The following is a 15,256-nucleotide window of genomic DNA, read 5'->3' as shown; positions in this document are numbered from 1 at the left end:
GGAAGGTGGGCTATGACCACATCTGGGCTGTTTAAATTATTTCTCTCCTTTTGAGGATTCATAGATAAGAGCTTGGGAGGAAAGGGACCAAAATGTTAAACAGGGACAGCTCTGAGCCAGAGAGCTTGAGAGTAAGGCGGGAGGGGAGAAGGAAGTTTTTTATTTTGTATTATATGTTTTTCTAGGTTGCTTGGATTTTTAAAAAGAGCATGTGTTAACTTTATAACAAAAACTGATATTTAAAAATACATAGCATTAAAAAATTTCCAAACTTTCTCAGTTCACAACATCCTCAGGGTTTCAGTAATTATTTTTTCATGGTTCCCCTAGATCAAAAGAAATCCCTAACAGTTCTGTTCATTGAGTGGTTCAGTCCAAACAACTTAGTAACCACTTATGTCCTAACAGCTTAGCAGCAGCTGAGAAAGGTAATACACATAAACGGAAAGAAAACTAATATTTTCTTTTCCTTCTTCCATGACCACATTACATACAATCTGATGAGTGCTCCCATTGGGCACTGCACTTCTGAAACCTTGGACTCAGAGTGGACACGGCCTCATTTCCTGTCCACAGTGATTTCCTCAAGACTCTTGGTTCCTCTCAGGGCAGCCACCAACCCCCCGCTGTGAAAGACATGATGTCATGGAAGGCAGGGTGGTGCAGTCTAATGATGACACTCTGCACCACTTCAAGCGAGTAGTTCACCTGGTCTCAGAACCACGTTTCTTATCAAAAACTTTAGATATTCGTGGGCACCCCTAAGAATTCAGTGCCGTTCCCTGGGGTACCTTGGCACACAATTTGGGAACCGCAGGCACAAACAGGGCTTATGGGCTTGTCCTGGGATTTTCACTAATTAGGATGTCTTCAATATCTGTCTTCCATGTCTTCTTCCCTGGCTGTGTCTAAATTTGAACTATGGTACAGATCTTGCTGGAACCCTGGACTTTGAGCCCTTGGCTCCTGTGTCCTTCAGGCCAGCACAGGAGGAAACTTGAACTTAAGTTACCTTTGAAGTTGTATTTTGAAGCTCCTCTTTTAACTGCAAAGTACTTGGAAAGGTTCTCCTGGCTGGCCTGCCCCAGTGGAGAGCAAGTTTCAGGAGAAGGGAGATGGCTCCTTCCTCCTTTCTGGTGGGCCCTGACCCCTTCCTTAAGCTTGTATCTCCGGAATGTCATCCTCAGCAACTGCGTGAGAAGAATGACCTTTGGCCTTTTTTCTCTCTTCCCAGTATGGACGAACACCTCTGCACCTTGCGGCCAACAACGGAATCCTAGACGTTGTCCGGTATCTCTGTCTGATGGGAGCCAGCGTGGAGGCGCTGACCGCGGTGAGTGCCCACAGGGCTTCGTGCAGGAGGGAGCTGCTGGGAGCCTCTGGCGCCTCCAGAGCAGGAGGGACAGGGCTTGCATGGCAACTCTGCATTCTAAAGCAGCCAGGCTTCAGCCGCAGCTCCTCCATTGCAGTAACACAGACATTTGCCCACACATGCCCAGCCTAATGTCTCCTTAATGTTCCTCCTCTTCTCATCTCACCACACCCTGCTCTGCCAGGGATTCCGCTGCTTCCCGCTGGCCTTTTTGTTTTTCGTGTCACACACCAGGGCCCCTGCATTGTGGGGTGTGTGTACTTCCCCTTCCTAAATGCTCCTCTGCCCCAGGGTGCTGGAGCCCCTGCCCTTTAGAAGGAGCTGGGGGAGGAAGAATCCTCAGTGGGTGTTGGGTGCAGTCTCCACGTTTGCCCCACAAGACCAGGCTGCCGGGTGCCATAAGCGGGAGTTGCTTAGAGTCCGGCTTTGCTTTAGGCCTGTGGAGTATTTTAAGTGAGATCTGTTCAGTTCCCTCACTCCCTGTTCCGGATGCCAGACCTAGCACCTCCCTGCTGAGGAAACCCTTTGATTCACATTTCATGAAATACCCAAGAAGGAAAATGCATCAGCTAATAAGGTATGGTTGCAATTTTATGGCTGGAGTGAAATATTACCATTAGAGTGCTTGCTGGCCTGAGAGTAGGCTGACCGTCCAGTCTTTGTGGGAGAGTCACAGATTAGAGCTTTGCTGACAGAGCGTGATTCTCTGAGGAGACCAAGTGGTGCTTTAATGTGTCAGCCCACCTCAGGCCCTGAGGCTGGAAGAGAGCCTCATTTCCTGGAGATCATCCAGAGGTTAGCAAACCATGGCCCACGGGCCATATGCCACTGCTGGTTTTTGTAAATGAAGTCTTATTGGGACACAGCCATGCCCAAGGTTTGTATTGGCCCTCGCAGCTTCCACGCCAGGTGTCAGAGCTGAGCAGTTGTGACAGAGACCATATGGGCCACAGAGCCAAAACACCTACTTGCCTGGCCCTTGACAGAAATTGTTTGCTGACCGCTGGGGCTAGGATGTCGCCTCCCCGTATGCACTCATGTTACCGGGATGTCATTCCCTCCCCAGAAGGAATAGGTCTGATCTGTGCAGTGGGGGGCCCAGCTCTGTGCCTTCGCTGCTGGCCCAGTTATTACCAGTACTTCACATGGGATGAGGCCCCTTTCTGGGGCATGTGGTCACCCACCACAAACGCACACACCATACCCACATCACCCTGCTGTGCCTGCCTTGCTAGATCTGGTTGGCCATTGTCAAGCCCTACCCAGCCATGCTTGGGCACAGGTTCCAGTTACTCCCTAACAGAGCATTTATATGCATTTTCAAGACGAAGAAATATTTTTGTCCTATGTGTGGCCTCATGAAAGACCCAGCCAGGCCATTATTGAAGATGCCAGCAGCTGACGCTGCAGATTACCGCAGTGCGGGTTGGGGCTGCTGAAATGTGCGGCCCCCTGTGTGGGGTCCCTCCGTGAGCCGCAGGCCCCTCTGCCCTTCCCCACGACATCTGTATCGGTGGTCCCTGCCTGGCTCCTCCTCAGGTCCCTCCGTGCACCTCCTCGCTCTCCCGCTTCCCACCGCAGGAAAAGCATCTTCTGTCCCCAGGACCCTCCCACGGTGCCCAGAGCTAACCTCGGAGCCGCACCTGCAGCGCTCATTCTGCAGCCCCCTCAGTCACTCTACACACACCGCACCCGCAGTCACTCCGCACACACTGGGGGCGCGGTGAGAGCAGGGAGTCCAGAGGGACAAGACAGGCACGTGCCCCTCAGGAGACTTCTGGAAATGGGAGAAGGATGCTGACCTGAGAGTCATAGCCGTCAATTACAGTCACTGAATGGGACTGCGTGATGACAGGAAGGAGCGGGTCCTGAGGGCATGGACAGGGGCTGGGGGTGCCCCTGCGGGAGGCATCGCTGGAACCTGCAGGCCAGGCGCCGTCTCTGCCAGACAGAGTCCCGGGAGGATCGCCCTGTTCAGGACCAGGGCTCAGCGGCCTCCAGTGCCCTCCTGCGGTGGGAGCGCAATGTCTGGAGCCGGCGTGGAGGCCCAGGAGATGGGAGAGTGAGCAGAGCTGGGTGGGCCCGGCCTTCCCCGCAGGGAACCGGGGCTTCCTCTCCCGCGGGGCAGCCAGGGGAGGGTTCCGCAGGGCCAGGGAGATCCTCCAGACTGGAGGGCCTTACTGGGGATGTCGCCCTCAGAAACGTGACCACACCACATCCCTCGGTTTAAGTTTCCTAGCAGCCACATGGAAGAAGGAAAAAGAAACGGAGGAAATGAATTTCAATAATATATTAGCACAAGGTATGCAAATATTATCATACTAACCTGTCAATAAATTTATTGATTGATTTATTATTTTATATTTTCATGGGGTACAAGTGCAATTTTCTCCACTGATATATTACACTGGGGTGAAGTCAGGGTCTTCAGTGTGTCCATCACTGGAGCAAAGCACACTGTACCCACCAAACAAACTCCCATCCTCCACATGCTTCCCTCCTCTTCACCCCTCCAAGTCCCCGTTGTCTATCATTCCACACTGTTCTTCCCTGTGTACACATCATTTAGTGCCCACTTTAAGTGACAGCATGTGATATTTGGTTTTCTGTGTCTCAATTGTTTCACTTAGGATAACGGCCTCCATTTCCATCCATGTTGCTACAAAGGACATTATTTCCTTTTCTTTTTTCTTTATTTTTTTATTTTTTTGTTTTTGTTTTTGTTTTTTGAGACAGTCTCGCTCTGTCACCAGGCTGGAATGCAGTGAGGCAATCTCGGCTCACTGCAACCTCTGCCTCCCAGGTTCAAGTGATTCTCCTGCCTCAGCCTCCCAAGTAGCTGGGACTACAGGTGCAAGCCACCATGCCCAGCTAATTTTTGTATTTTTGGTAGAGACAGGTTTCACCATGTTGGCCAGGATGGTCTGGAGCTCCTGATCTTGTGATCCGCCCACCTCGGCCTCCCAAAGTGCTGGGATTACAGGCGTGAGTCACCGCGCCCAGCCTGATTTCCTTTTCTTAATGGCCAAGTAGTATTCCACTGTGTACATATACCACAATTTTTAAGTCCAGTCCTCTGTTGATGGACACTTAGTTTGATTCCCTACCTTTGCTACTGTGAATAGTCCTGTAGTGAATATACAAGTGCAGGTATCTTTTTGACATAATGATTTATTTTCCTTCAGGTAGATACCCAGTAGTGGGGTTGCTGGAACGAATGGGAGTTCTATTTTTAGTCATTTGAGAAGTTGCCATGCATAACTTCTCTATGATTTCCATAGAGGTTGTACTAATTTACATTCCCACCAACAATGTATAAAAGTTCCCTTTCTCTGCATCCTCCCCAACATCTGTTATTTTTTGACTTTTTAGTAATGGCCATTCTGATTGGTGTTAAGGTGATACTCATTGTGGTTTTAACTTGCATGTCTCTGATGATTGGTGATGTTGAACATGCTTTTCATGTTTGTTGGCTGTCTTCTTTTGAAAAATGTCTCTTCATGTCCTTAGCCCACTTTTAAGTGGGATTATTTGGGGGTTTTTATTGTGTTGAATTGTTTGAGTTCCTGGTACATTCTGGATGTTAGTTCCCTGTCGAATGTAGAGTTTGCGAATATTTTCTCTCATTCTGCAAGTTGTCTGTTCACTCTGTTGATTATTTCTTTTGCTGTACAGAAGCTTTTAGTTTAAGTCCTGTTCGTCTATTTTTAGTTATGTTCCCTATGCTTTTGAGGTCTTAGTCATGAATTATTTGCCTAGACCCATGTTTAGAAAGTTTTCCCTTAGTTTTCCTCCAGTATTTTTATAATTTAAGATCTTCCATTTAAGTCTTTAATCTATCTTGAGGTGACTTCTGCAAATGGTGAGAGAGAAGGATACAGTTTCATTTTTCTGCAAATAGCTATCCAACTTTCCCAGCATTCTTTATTGAAAAGGGTGGCCTTTTTCCAGTGTATGTTCTTATCAATTTTGTCAGAGAACAGTTGGCTGTAAGCATGTGGCTATATTTCTGGGTTCCCTATTCTGTTCTATTCCATTGTCTGTTTTTATGTGGGTACCATGCTGTTTTGGTTACTATAGCCATCTAGTGTAATTTGAAATTAGGCAATATGATGTCTCCAGCTTTGCTCTTTTTGCTTAGGATTACTTTGGCTATTTAGGCCCTTTTGTGGTTTCATATGAACTTTAGAGTTGTTTTTTCTAATTCTGTGAAAAATGAGGTGGGTATTTTGATGGGGATTGCATTGAATCTGTAGATTGTTTCGGGCAGTATGGTCATTTTAACAATATTAATTCTTCCCATCTGTGAGCACAGGATGTTTTTCCATTTGTTTGTGTCATCTACAATTTGTTTCATTAGTGTTTTTTAGTTTACCTTGTAGAGATCTTTCACCTCCTTGGTTAAATATATTCCTAGATTTTTTTTTTTTTTTTTTTTTTTTTTTTGGTAGCTATTGTAAATGGGATTGCCTTCCTGATTTGGGGCTGGATTGTCATTGGTATGTAGGAACTCTACTGATTTCTGTATGTTAATTTTGTATTCTGAAATTTTACTGAATTAATTTATTAACTCTAAGAATTTTTTGGTGACATCCTCAGGGTTTTCTAGATATAAAATCATATCATCAGCAAACAGGGATAATTTGACTTCCTCTTTTCCAATTTGGATGCCTCTATTTCTCTTGCCTAGTTGATCTGGTGAGGACTTCCAGTATTCTTAAATTATTGAGATCTTTCACGTTCTTTGGTTTATACAAAGCTTTTTCCTTCTGTGCACTCACAGCGCATCCTTACTCCCCAGGTTTCAGGCTGAGTCAAGGCCTAGGGAGGGGCCTCTGGTCTTCCTGGAAGGCCCAGCACCTAGGCCTTCCTCCTACCCTCCAGAAGCAGTTCCATCTTCCTCTCCTTCAGAACCACCCTTGACCACCAGCGCCCCCTGCTGCCGCCTTCCTGCTCCGCTGAGTCCTCAGCCAGGATGACCTGAACAAGTCTGCGTGTCCTGTCCCCTCTTTGTCCTTGCCTCCCCTACTCCTGCACCCTCCACTGTCTTGCCTTCCATTCCACGTAACCCTCAGCAGAGTCCCCACTCACCTCCTGACAGCTTTCATTCTAAACTTTCTTACTATAAAACATAAATAGAAAAAAGCACATAAACCAATATAAAGCTTAGTGGGTTTCCATAAGACAAACACCTTTGAATTCCACGCAGGTCAAGAATAGAACTTTCCCAGCCACCCCAAAGCCCCCATGAGCCTGGCCCAGCTGTTGCCTCCGCTCCCGCCCACTGTGAGCCCGTCCCTGATTCGAAGCCAGCTCTTCCTTTTGCTTCCTTGTTATCTTTCCACCCAAGCCCCAGCCACTGCCCCTGAGCCTCTTTCACTGGATATCCCCAGGACTGGGCGCCCTTGGTGCACCCTGACACTCCTGCCTGGGATGAGAAAGTCCCCGCGTCCTGCTTCTCCCCAGGCCTCTGTTTCCTGCTGGTCCATCTTCTCCCTCTCCATCTCCCTGGCCCTCTCTGGCCCCCAGACTTGCAGCTGTCCAACACTGAGGCCCATGCTCAGGTCTCTGGTCCCTGCTTGCCCCTGAGTGCCAGCCTTACACAGCACCTTCAGAGACCCTTGGCACCCCCCACACCAGGATCCCTCCCTCCAGTTCTGTGCGTCCTCCACCCCAGTGTTCAGCCTCTGCAAAGGGCTTCAGCACCTGTCTGTCACCCTGCCCAGGATCACGGAAACCCTCCTTACTCTCTCCTCACCTGTTTGCATCTAGCCGGCAGCCTACTAAGTTTCCTCCCAATTCTCCATGACCACGAAGCACCCGCCCCTCCAGCCCCCACCTGGTTAAGGGTGTCACCCTTAACCTTAGTCTCCTCCAGACCAATCGGACTCTTAACCCACCCCTGCATGGTAGCCTCCTGCCCCTTGGGACCAGTCCATCCCAGCCCCACGGTTCTCTTTCTAGAAATGCCAGCCACTCGGTGGGCTCCACTTTCACCTCCATCTAGGGCTCCTCTGCCTTCAGGATGTGACCTCTGCAGCCTCTGCCCAGCCTCCCCTTCCCCTCTGCACCCCTTCAGTTGTGGCCGGGTCCTGGGAAGCCCCTGCCGGCTCCCCCATCATGGAGTTGTCACCTGCTGTTCTTTCACCCTGGACTCCCCTTTCCCCCTTCACCCCCTGCGCATAATGTGCCCACAGCGTCAGTACACACAGGCACACATCTCTCTGCCCACTTCTGCCCTGAGGGTACCTGATGGCACTCTGCCTTCAGAGTGAGAGAGACTTGGAATGCCCGCTACGGGCATGCGGGCACACAGCCCATAACATTCAGGGAAGACTCCGTGGCACCCACTCCTCCTCATCCATCAACATTCACCTCCAGCCCAGGAAAACTCCTCTGTCCCAGCCTCTCCGGCGTGTGTGATTTGCCCCTATGGGCTGGTAGTCCCTTCGCCTTCCTTGCTCTATTGGAATCGTATCCTGATTTCTCCTAGGAGGAGTGAGCCCTTGGGCAGGGATCACTGGGAATTCATTGCTGCCTCGTAAGTGGGCTCCCTGCTTCCACCCTTACCTGTCCACAGCCTGGTCCCCACGCAGCCACCTGGTCAGACATAAGTCAGATCTCGTCCTTCTTGCTCAGATGCTCTAGCAGCTTCTCATGGGAATCAGAGCCCTTCAAATGGGGGCTTCCCCAAGGATCTGCCCCTGACATTGCCTCCCTGACCCCCATCTCCTGTTCTGCCTCCTCCCCTCTCCCTCCGCATCAGCCCCATGAGCTTCCTTGACATTCTTCAAAAGTGCTGCCATCCACCGCCCTGGGGCCTTTGCACTTGCTATTCTCGGGCCTGAGCGGCCCTTCCCCAGGTAACCATGTGATTTGCGCTCTCACCTTCTGCAGGTTTTGACTCGAGCTTCACCTTCTCAGGGAGGCCTTTCTGGACCACCCTATTTTAAATCCTATCCCTCCCCCACCCCCCAGGGCTGCCCCTCATCTCCCCTGCCCCGTTTTTCTTCATAGCACCTATCACTACCTGACCTACTGCATTTTACTCACCTATTTGTTTCTTGTCGGCCCTCCCCACTAGATTCTGGATCCCATGAAAATAGGGACTTTTGTTGGTTTTATTCACTGCTGTATCCATAGGACTGTGCATAATACACACTCAGTAAATACCTGCTAGATGAAAGTACGAAGGAAGGAAGGAAAAAATGAATGGCACCATAGTCCAGGCAGGACATGGAGTGTTTGTTGACCGAGTGCTAAGGAGATGAGCCCTTATAATTCTGTAGGTTAACAAAAAATCCGTATTTTCCGCAACATTATCTAAAGATGTTTAAATGACTGTGCACATTCTTTCAGATCATCTTTTCACTGGGGATACACAAATAGGTTTCCCTGTCAATGCTTGCCTCAGTTGAAACCCCATCCGTTCCTTTGCAAAGCATATTACACGTGTCACTAGAAGTCCTGACTGTGAGCATTTCCCCAGACGTCAATAAGCAGCATGTCTGTGAAGGGCAGGCTCCTAAAACTGGCTGGCCTGTGGGGCTCTGGCTTCTTGAACACAATAAGTGAAGTGGCCTTTCACCTTTCCATGGATTTCTTTCTATGTCATGGGGCCAACTTGAGAATCACTGCCCACAGTCTAGAATGTAGTGTTGGGGGCTGCTGGTGCACAAGAGACACCATGATTTCTGGACCCAACTCACCCTTCTGCAGCCACTTGGTCCCCAAGGCTCACGTTGAGATGATGGACAGCTGAGTGCCGAGACACTTGGCCATCTTTCTATATCTTTTCAATGCATGCACTTCATTGAGTCCATGAGTCCTGTTGGTAAGGAGGAGGGCAGCAAGTGTAAGTGTTGCTTTTGCAGCCTCCGTCGGGGTGTCCAGTAGAGCCAAGATCGAAATGCAGACATCTGACTTCTGCCCCTTTCCCTCTCAGACAGAAGGCCAGGTAGTTAGGGCAATTCTCAGCTCTTCTACGAATAATTTCCAACACTGCTTGCTTCTTCTGTGCCTGGCACTGTGCTGGTTCTTTCCATTTGGTTTTCTCTCACCTGCTCAAGAACCTGTGCAGGGAGGGTGCCATTTTCCATCTTGCAGATGAGGAAACCCAGGCTTGGGAAGGCTGAGTGACCCACCACATAGCCGGTGAGGGGTGGGTTCAGGACTTCAAACTGGGTCTTCTCCCAACTTTAGACTGTCTCCTGCACTGCCAGGCATTTCTGTTGAAAGTCTGAATAGTGTCCTTTAGAGCAACATGTTTTGCAAGCTGTAAAGTGCAGTGCAAATGTGAGAAACATTTTTATTTTATATATATATAATATTTTTTTTTCTTGAGACGGAGTCTCATTCTGTCGCCCAGGCTGGAGTACAGTGGCACGATCTCGGCTCACTGCAACCTCTGCCTCCCAGGTTCAAGCGATTCTTATGTCTCAGCCTCCTGAGTATCTGGAATTACAGGCATGCACCACCACACCTGGCTGATTTTTATATTTTTAGTAGAGACGGGGTTTCACCATGTTGGGCAGGCTGGTCTCAAACTCCTGACCTCAGATGATCCACCTACCTCAGCCTCCCAAAGTGCTAGGATTACAGGCATGAGCCACCATGCCTGGCTGTGAGGAAGTATTGTTGATGGTGGTTCTCTTGACTTTGAAGAGGTTGAACAGTGGAGAGTTCATCCTGTCGGCGAAAGGCCTCTGCCTGTGTTTTGTGTGCATCTGAGCTCTGCAAGAGGAACGTCCTGTTCAGACATGTCAGGGGCAGGAAACTTAGTCAAGGCTCAGATTTCTTCTAACTAGGGCAGTGGTTCCCAAACCTTGCTGCATAATAGAATTAACCTGGGAGCCCAGGATGTACCCCATACTGCTGACAGCAGTGCCTGTGTGGGAGCTGGGCGACAGGATATTTTCAAGTTTTACAGGTGATTCCAGAGTGTAATGGAGAACGCCCTTCTCTTTATTGACTTTTCTTGTGTCCATAAAAAAAAACTAGAGCATTTGGCATGGATCCCTGGTTGGAGATGCAGTGTCTGATAAGGCACTTAATTCACCCCCAAAGCAAGCCTGAAGCCCTGGCCTGCCCACTGGGGGATATTTGGATATTTCAGGAATTTAAAGGAACAGAGAGAAACGGGCAGTTCTAACTGCACAGCAAGCCTCCACCGGAGCAGCCACCTGGGCTTCAACTGGCAGCCTAAGGCAGTGGTTCTCAGCAAGGCAATTTTGCCCCCACCCCCAACAATTTCCAATGCCTATTTGGTTGTCACAACTGGGAGTTAGGGGGTGCTACTGCCACCTAGTGTGTAGAAACCAGAGATGCTACTAAAATTTCTAAGAGGCACAAGACAGGCCCAGCAACAGAGAATTGCCTGTGCAAAATGTCAGTGTTGGCAAGATTGAGCAACACTGTCTGAATGGGACCCCAGGCATGACTCCGGGAGTGACTTGGGTTGAGGAACTGAGAGGTTGCTGTTAAGTAGATTTCGGATATCCCTAAGCTTCTACAGGGATGCAACTTTGTTATTGATACACACTGATAGATAAACCAGATCCTTACTTTTTTATTTTAAAAAAAAAAACATTCATTTTCATTTTTTTAAATTGCTTTTCATCTTTTCTACTTTTGAATTTTTAGTGATCTCTAAAACTGCAACAGAACAGCCCCTACATGTCCCTTTTCTCCCCAGTGGCAGGGGAACAGTGACAGCTTCTGCCTCCCAGGGGTGACTTCAAGGACTGAGGCTTGCAGAGCACTGAGAGCTGGGTCGGGCACATATTATGAGGTGGTGTTCAATAAATACTTGCTGTCATCGTGTATGTTCATGGTGTAGATACAGAAACAAATTTATTCAGTGTGAAACTGCAGCCTATGAAAAAATCTCTAAATAAAAAGCAAGCATAAAAGTGCTGTGGACTCTTATTTCCTTGTTTGCTGTTCACCAAAAAATCTTTCAATCAAAATTGCCTGTCAAACTAAGTATTTCCTTTGAAATGCACAGTAATTACCAGGAGCTGGTATCATGCAAGAATTGAGTTTGTCCCTTTAAGGATTGTAACACAGTAGCTTGCACTAACTAGAATTTGGCACCTGAGAATCTTTACTGTCTGCCTGATTGGAGATTGGAGAGAGGGGTTCAGGACAGGGAGGAACCAGCCAGCTGAGGGGGCTGTTGAGTTGTTATTAAACCGGTGGACCTGAAAGGTGTCGCTGTTGGACAGGAAGACACCAGCATGTGCTTTGTTCCTGCTTCTTACCTTCCTGTCCTGGACAGTCAAGTGAAATAAGGATTGCACAGCCAGAGAAACACACCAAGACATGCTCTTGCTTGTCTGGCTTGCTTCTCACACCTGCTATGCTTGTTTCTGCCTCAGACCCACGGAATGGGGGTATGGAACACACACAGCTCTCCTTTTCAGAGAAAAGAACTAATGCATTTTTCTCCAATAGGATGGAAAGACGGCAGAAGATCTTGCTAGATCGGAACAGCACGAGCACGTAGCAGGTCTCCTTGCAAGACTTCGAAAGGTGAGAAGTTCTGTTTATGGGTCTGAAGTTCTCTACCCGTGTTTATGTGAAAAAGTCTCAGTCTTTTTCCTTATTTGAGAATGAGCAAAACGAGGCTCTAGACAGCCAGGTTTTAGGAACAGTGGTCCCTGTCCTGTGGTTTGCATGTCAGTCGGTATAAATGCATCAGCTCCCTATCTGTTTTCTTCTCTATTTGGACTTGGAAATCATTTAGCCTGTTTGCAGTTGCTGTGCCTGGTTTTCCTTCTCCCATTCTCTCTATAATAAACCACTCCCACAAAGTAGCAGAGAATGAGGACGCTGACTCTGCCTCTTTCCTTCTTATGTTTGAGCTCCAAGATGGCTGTTAAGCTCCTGTTTATCAAACATTGTTGCTCTAAGGCTTAAAGAAACATGACAGAAATAAGTAAAGGCAGGTGTACCCTTTCCAGCCTACCACATAACAGTTGTGTCAGGAGACTTCACAATAGCCATACCCTTTAATCTAGGAACTCTGTTTTATGCTTAAAGATGTTCACCACAGTATTATTTATAATACAGTAATAAAAATTGGAAGCACAGATAACCCATAGTAATGTCTAGTAAAGGGTCCTACAGCCATAGAATAGAATGGCTTTGGCCTTTTAAATATTTTAAGAAGTTTTACTAATAGGAGTTTATTGCTTGGGGGGGTCACTGGGCTTCAAAGCAGAAGACAGATTGTATATACGTAATAATCTCTACTATGTTAAAATGCATAGAAAGAAAATGATAGAAGTGTTGTTTTTCCATTTTGCTATTAAACTCAACATTTTCTTCTTTAACCATTACTGTATTTAAAAAAAGTTTAATTACTGTATTTTTTTAAAAATGTTATAACAATGGTAATCATTTTTTTTAAAAACCACAAACTAGAAATAAAATGATAATTCAGTTGGTTTAAGTGCTTGCTGAGAAGATAATGTCCAAAATATGCTCCAGATATCCCACAAAGTTCTTGCCACATAGACTGAGAAGTGCCTGGGGGAGAAGCGGTGAGGTCATAACCTTCACAGCCCCTGAAGTTTGAATTTTCATACTTGTCCTGTGGTCTTGCCAGGGGCAGGGGGGCCACAGATTGGGATAATTTCTTTCCTCATGCAGAATATAGACTTGGAGAGACACACTTCATATATGCATATTAAAACCCTTTGGAGTTGACCTGGCAGGGGTAAAATCATGGGTGATTGATTTTCATACCCTTCTGCTTTGGATTCTGAGAACTGGCCTCAGAGGCACTGAGCAGATGTTAATAACCTCTGAGAGCTGCCATTCAGTTTCCCCTTTGTCCTGGAAAATCCAGAAAGAGGTAAGTCAGGTAAAATTTCCCTAGCCTTACTCACCTGTTCTTACCAGAAATTCATAAATTACAATTATGGGCTTAGTGATTTCTCACTCTGTACCATTATGGACTGTGTCATTATGCCTGCGAATTTGGACTAGAAACTCAAGGTAAACCTTTTTGTTTACAGGCAAAACAAGCAGGGGCAAGGGAGAGCCCGTGAGTCATGGTTAGCATTCAAGAATGAGCCTTTTCATAGAGTTTCCTAAGTTTAAAATTCACTGTCTTTGAAGCAGAGGACCAGCCAAACCAGAGACACAACACAGGCCCCGGTTTGCAACCTCTGGCTTTTGCTGGATTACATAGCAGGGGGCCCTGCATTGGGCACAGAATCTCACGCCTATAGGCCAGTGTACATCCATTACCCGGGCAGCATCCATTGATAGTGAAAGGAGAAGAGAAGTCTGTTTTTTGCACAGGCTAAAAGAGCACAGTTTTTTTTCCTGTCAGTTATTAGGTCTCTATTATGCTCCACTAGTAGGAAGAAACACTATTAAGGAAGGGTGAAAGGCTTCTTCGACAGGCCTGACAGCTTTACCGAGTGCATAAGCCTGCTTGGTCAGATGTGCTCAGGTTTCCACACAGAGAGGCTGCAAACCCACCTGCAGTGCCTGGCACCTGGCTTGCATCCCTGAGTCCCCATGCTGTGCCCTCCCAGGTGTGTGATGCCCTGGCTCAGCTCACACAGCACCAGCACTTCCACCACTACCGCCCTCTGGAAATCCGCTTACCACATTCGCTCTCAACTTCAAGTGCTGTTTACCATCTAAGAAATTGTATCACAGAGCAGGGGCCAGGGGGACCTGCAGTCAGCTCATTGTGAGGCAGACACTCAGCTGCAGCACGGTGACCTGCAACACCCCATCAGGTCACTCGGGACACCCACCTCATGCAGAGGGAGGAGGCGTCTCGTGGGCTGTGCTGTGTTCTGCTGCCCATGCCCCCTTAGCAATGGTCCCTTCTTTGACTTAAAAGTAGCTTACTGTGTGAGATGCAAACCCACATATACCCTTCCTGGATGAGTCTGAAAACAGTGAAGGAATGCCCAGAAAAAGGACCGAGGGAGAGCAGTGTTGCGCTAGCCGGGGATGGTCGGATCGGTGGGTGGGAGGTCCTTCTCCCATCCTCTGTCCCCGTTTTCTGCAGCCTGCTTAGATGACTGGCATAGAGAGGAGTAGGGATGCAAAGCACCTTGCTGCGGCGCTTCCTCCAAATCCTCAGCGATGAAAGGGGCTTGTTCCCATTTAGAATTCTGAATTTCTGGGGGCGGGCTCTCACCCTGTCTCAGTTTGGGATTTTCTTTTCTTCTATCCATTGGTACCTTTGTTTTTGGTGCCTAGATTTTTAAAAGAGATGGGAAGTGGACTATTACAGCTATAAAATACAAAGTACAAAAATATAAAATATATTTTATAGTTTATAAAATAGAAAAAACTATAAAATACAAAATATTATTTTATGTTTTACCATTATCCTGTGGTCTTTTTCTCTAAAGGAGGGGTCAAGGAAAAGAATAGTCACCTTTTTTTCTTCTTTTTTTTTTTTTATTTTGAGATGAGGTCTTGCTCTGCGGCTCAGGCTGGAGTGCAGTGGCGCAGTCAGGGCTCACTGCAGCGTCAAACTCCCGGGCTCCAGTGATCCTCTTGCTTCAGCCTCCCAAGTAGCTAGGACTACAGGCACGTCAGGCACGTGTCTCCACACCCACCTGGCTAATTTTTAACATTTGTATTAGCAACAATGTCTCAATACATTGCCCAGGCTGTCTCTAACTCCTGGCTGTCTCAATACATTGCCCAGGCTGTCTGTAACTCCTGGCTTTTAGTGATCTTCCTACTTTGGCCTCCCAAAGCAGTGGGATTACAGGTGTGAGCCACTGCACCTGGTCAGAATAGTCATCTTAATGCCCTAATCAAAGGACAACATCCCCCTTAGCACCCAGAATCCAGTGAAAAATCCCCCCTCATCTTTATGTAGAAGCAAAATACAGAGTA

General features: G+C 47.6%; 1 protein-coding gene across 5 annotated transcripts in view; it reads left to right on the top strand.

Annotated features, from left to right (window-relative positions):
* The window catches only part of DAPK1 (death associated protein kinase 1), a 210,851-nt gene that overhangs the window by 160,411 nt on the left and 35,184 nt on the right, over window positions 1-15,256 (top strand). For all 5 annotated transcript variants that reach the window (XM_003279033.3, XM_003279032.4, XM_030809146.1 and 2 more), the window contains 2 exons: window positions 1,235-1,333; window positions 11,828-11,905. In XM_003279033.3, the coding sequence (XP_003279081.2) occupies window positions 1,235-1,333; window positions 11,828-11,905 (177 nt within the window). The remainder of the gene's footprint in view (window positions 1-1,234; window positions 1,334-11,827; window positions 11,906-15,256) is intronic.

Source organism: Nomascus leucogenys, chromosome 1a (genome assembly GCF_006542625.1).
Source record: "Nomascus leucogenys isolate Asia chromosome 1a, Asia_NLE_v1, whole genome shotgun sequence".
In the NCBI taxonomy this organism is placed as follows: Eukaryota; Metazoa; Chordata; class Mammalia; order Primates; family Hylobatidae; genus Nomascus; species Nomascus leucogenys.
This window is presented reverse-complemented; position numbering and strand designations above follow the sequence as displayed.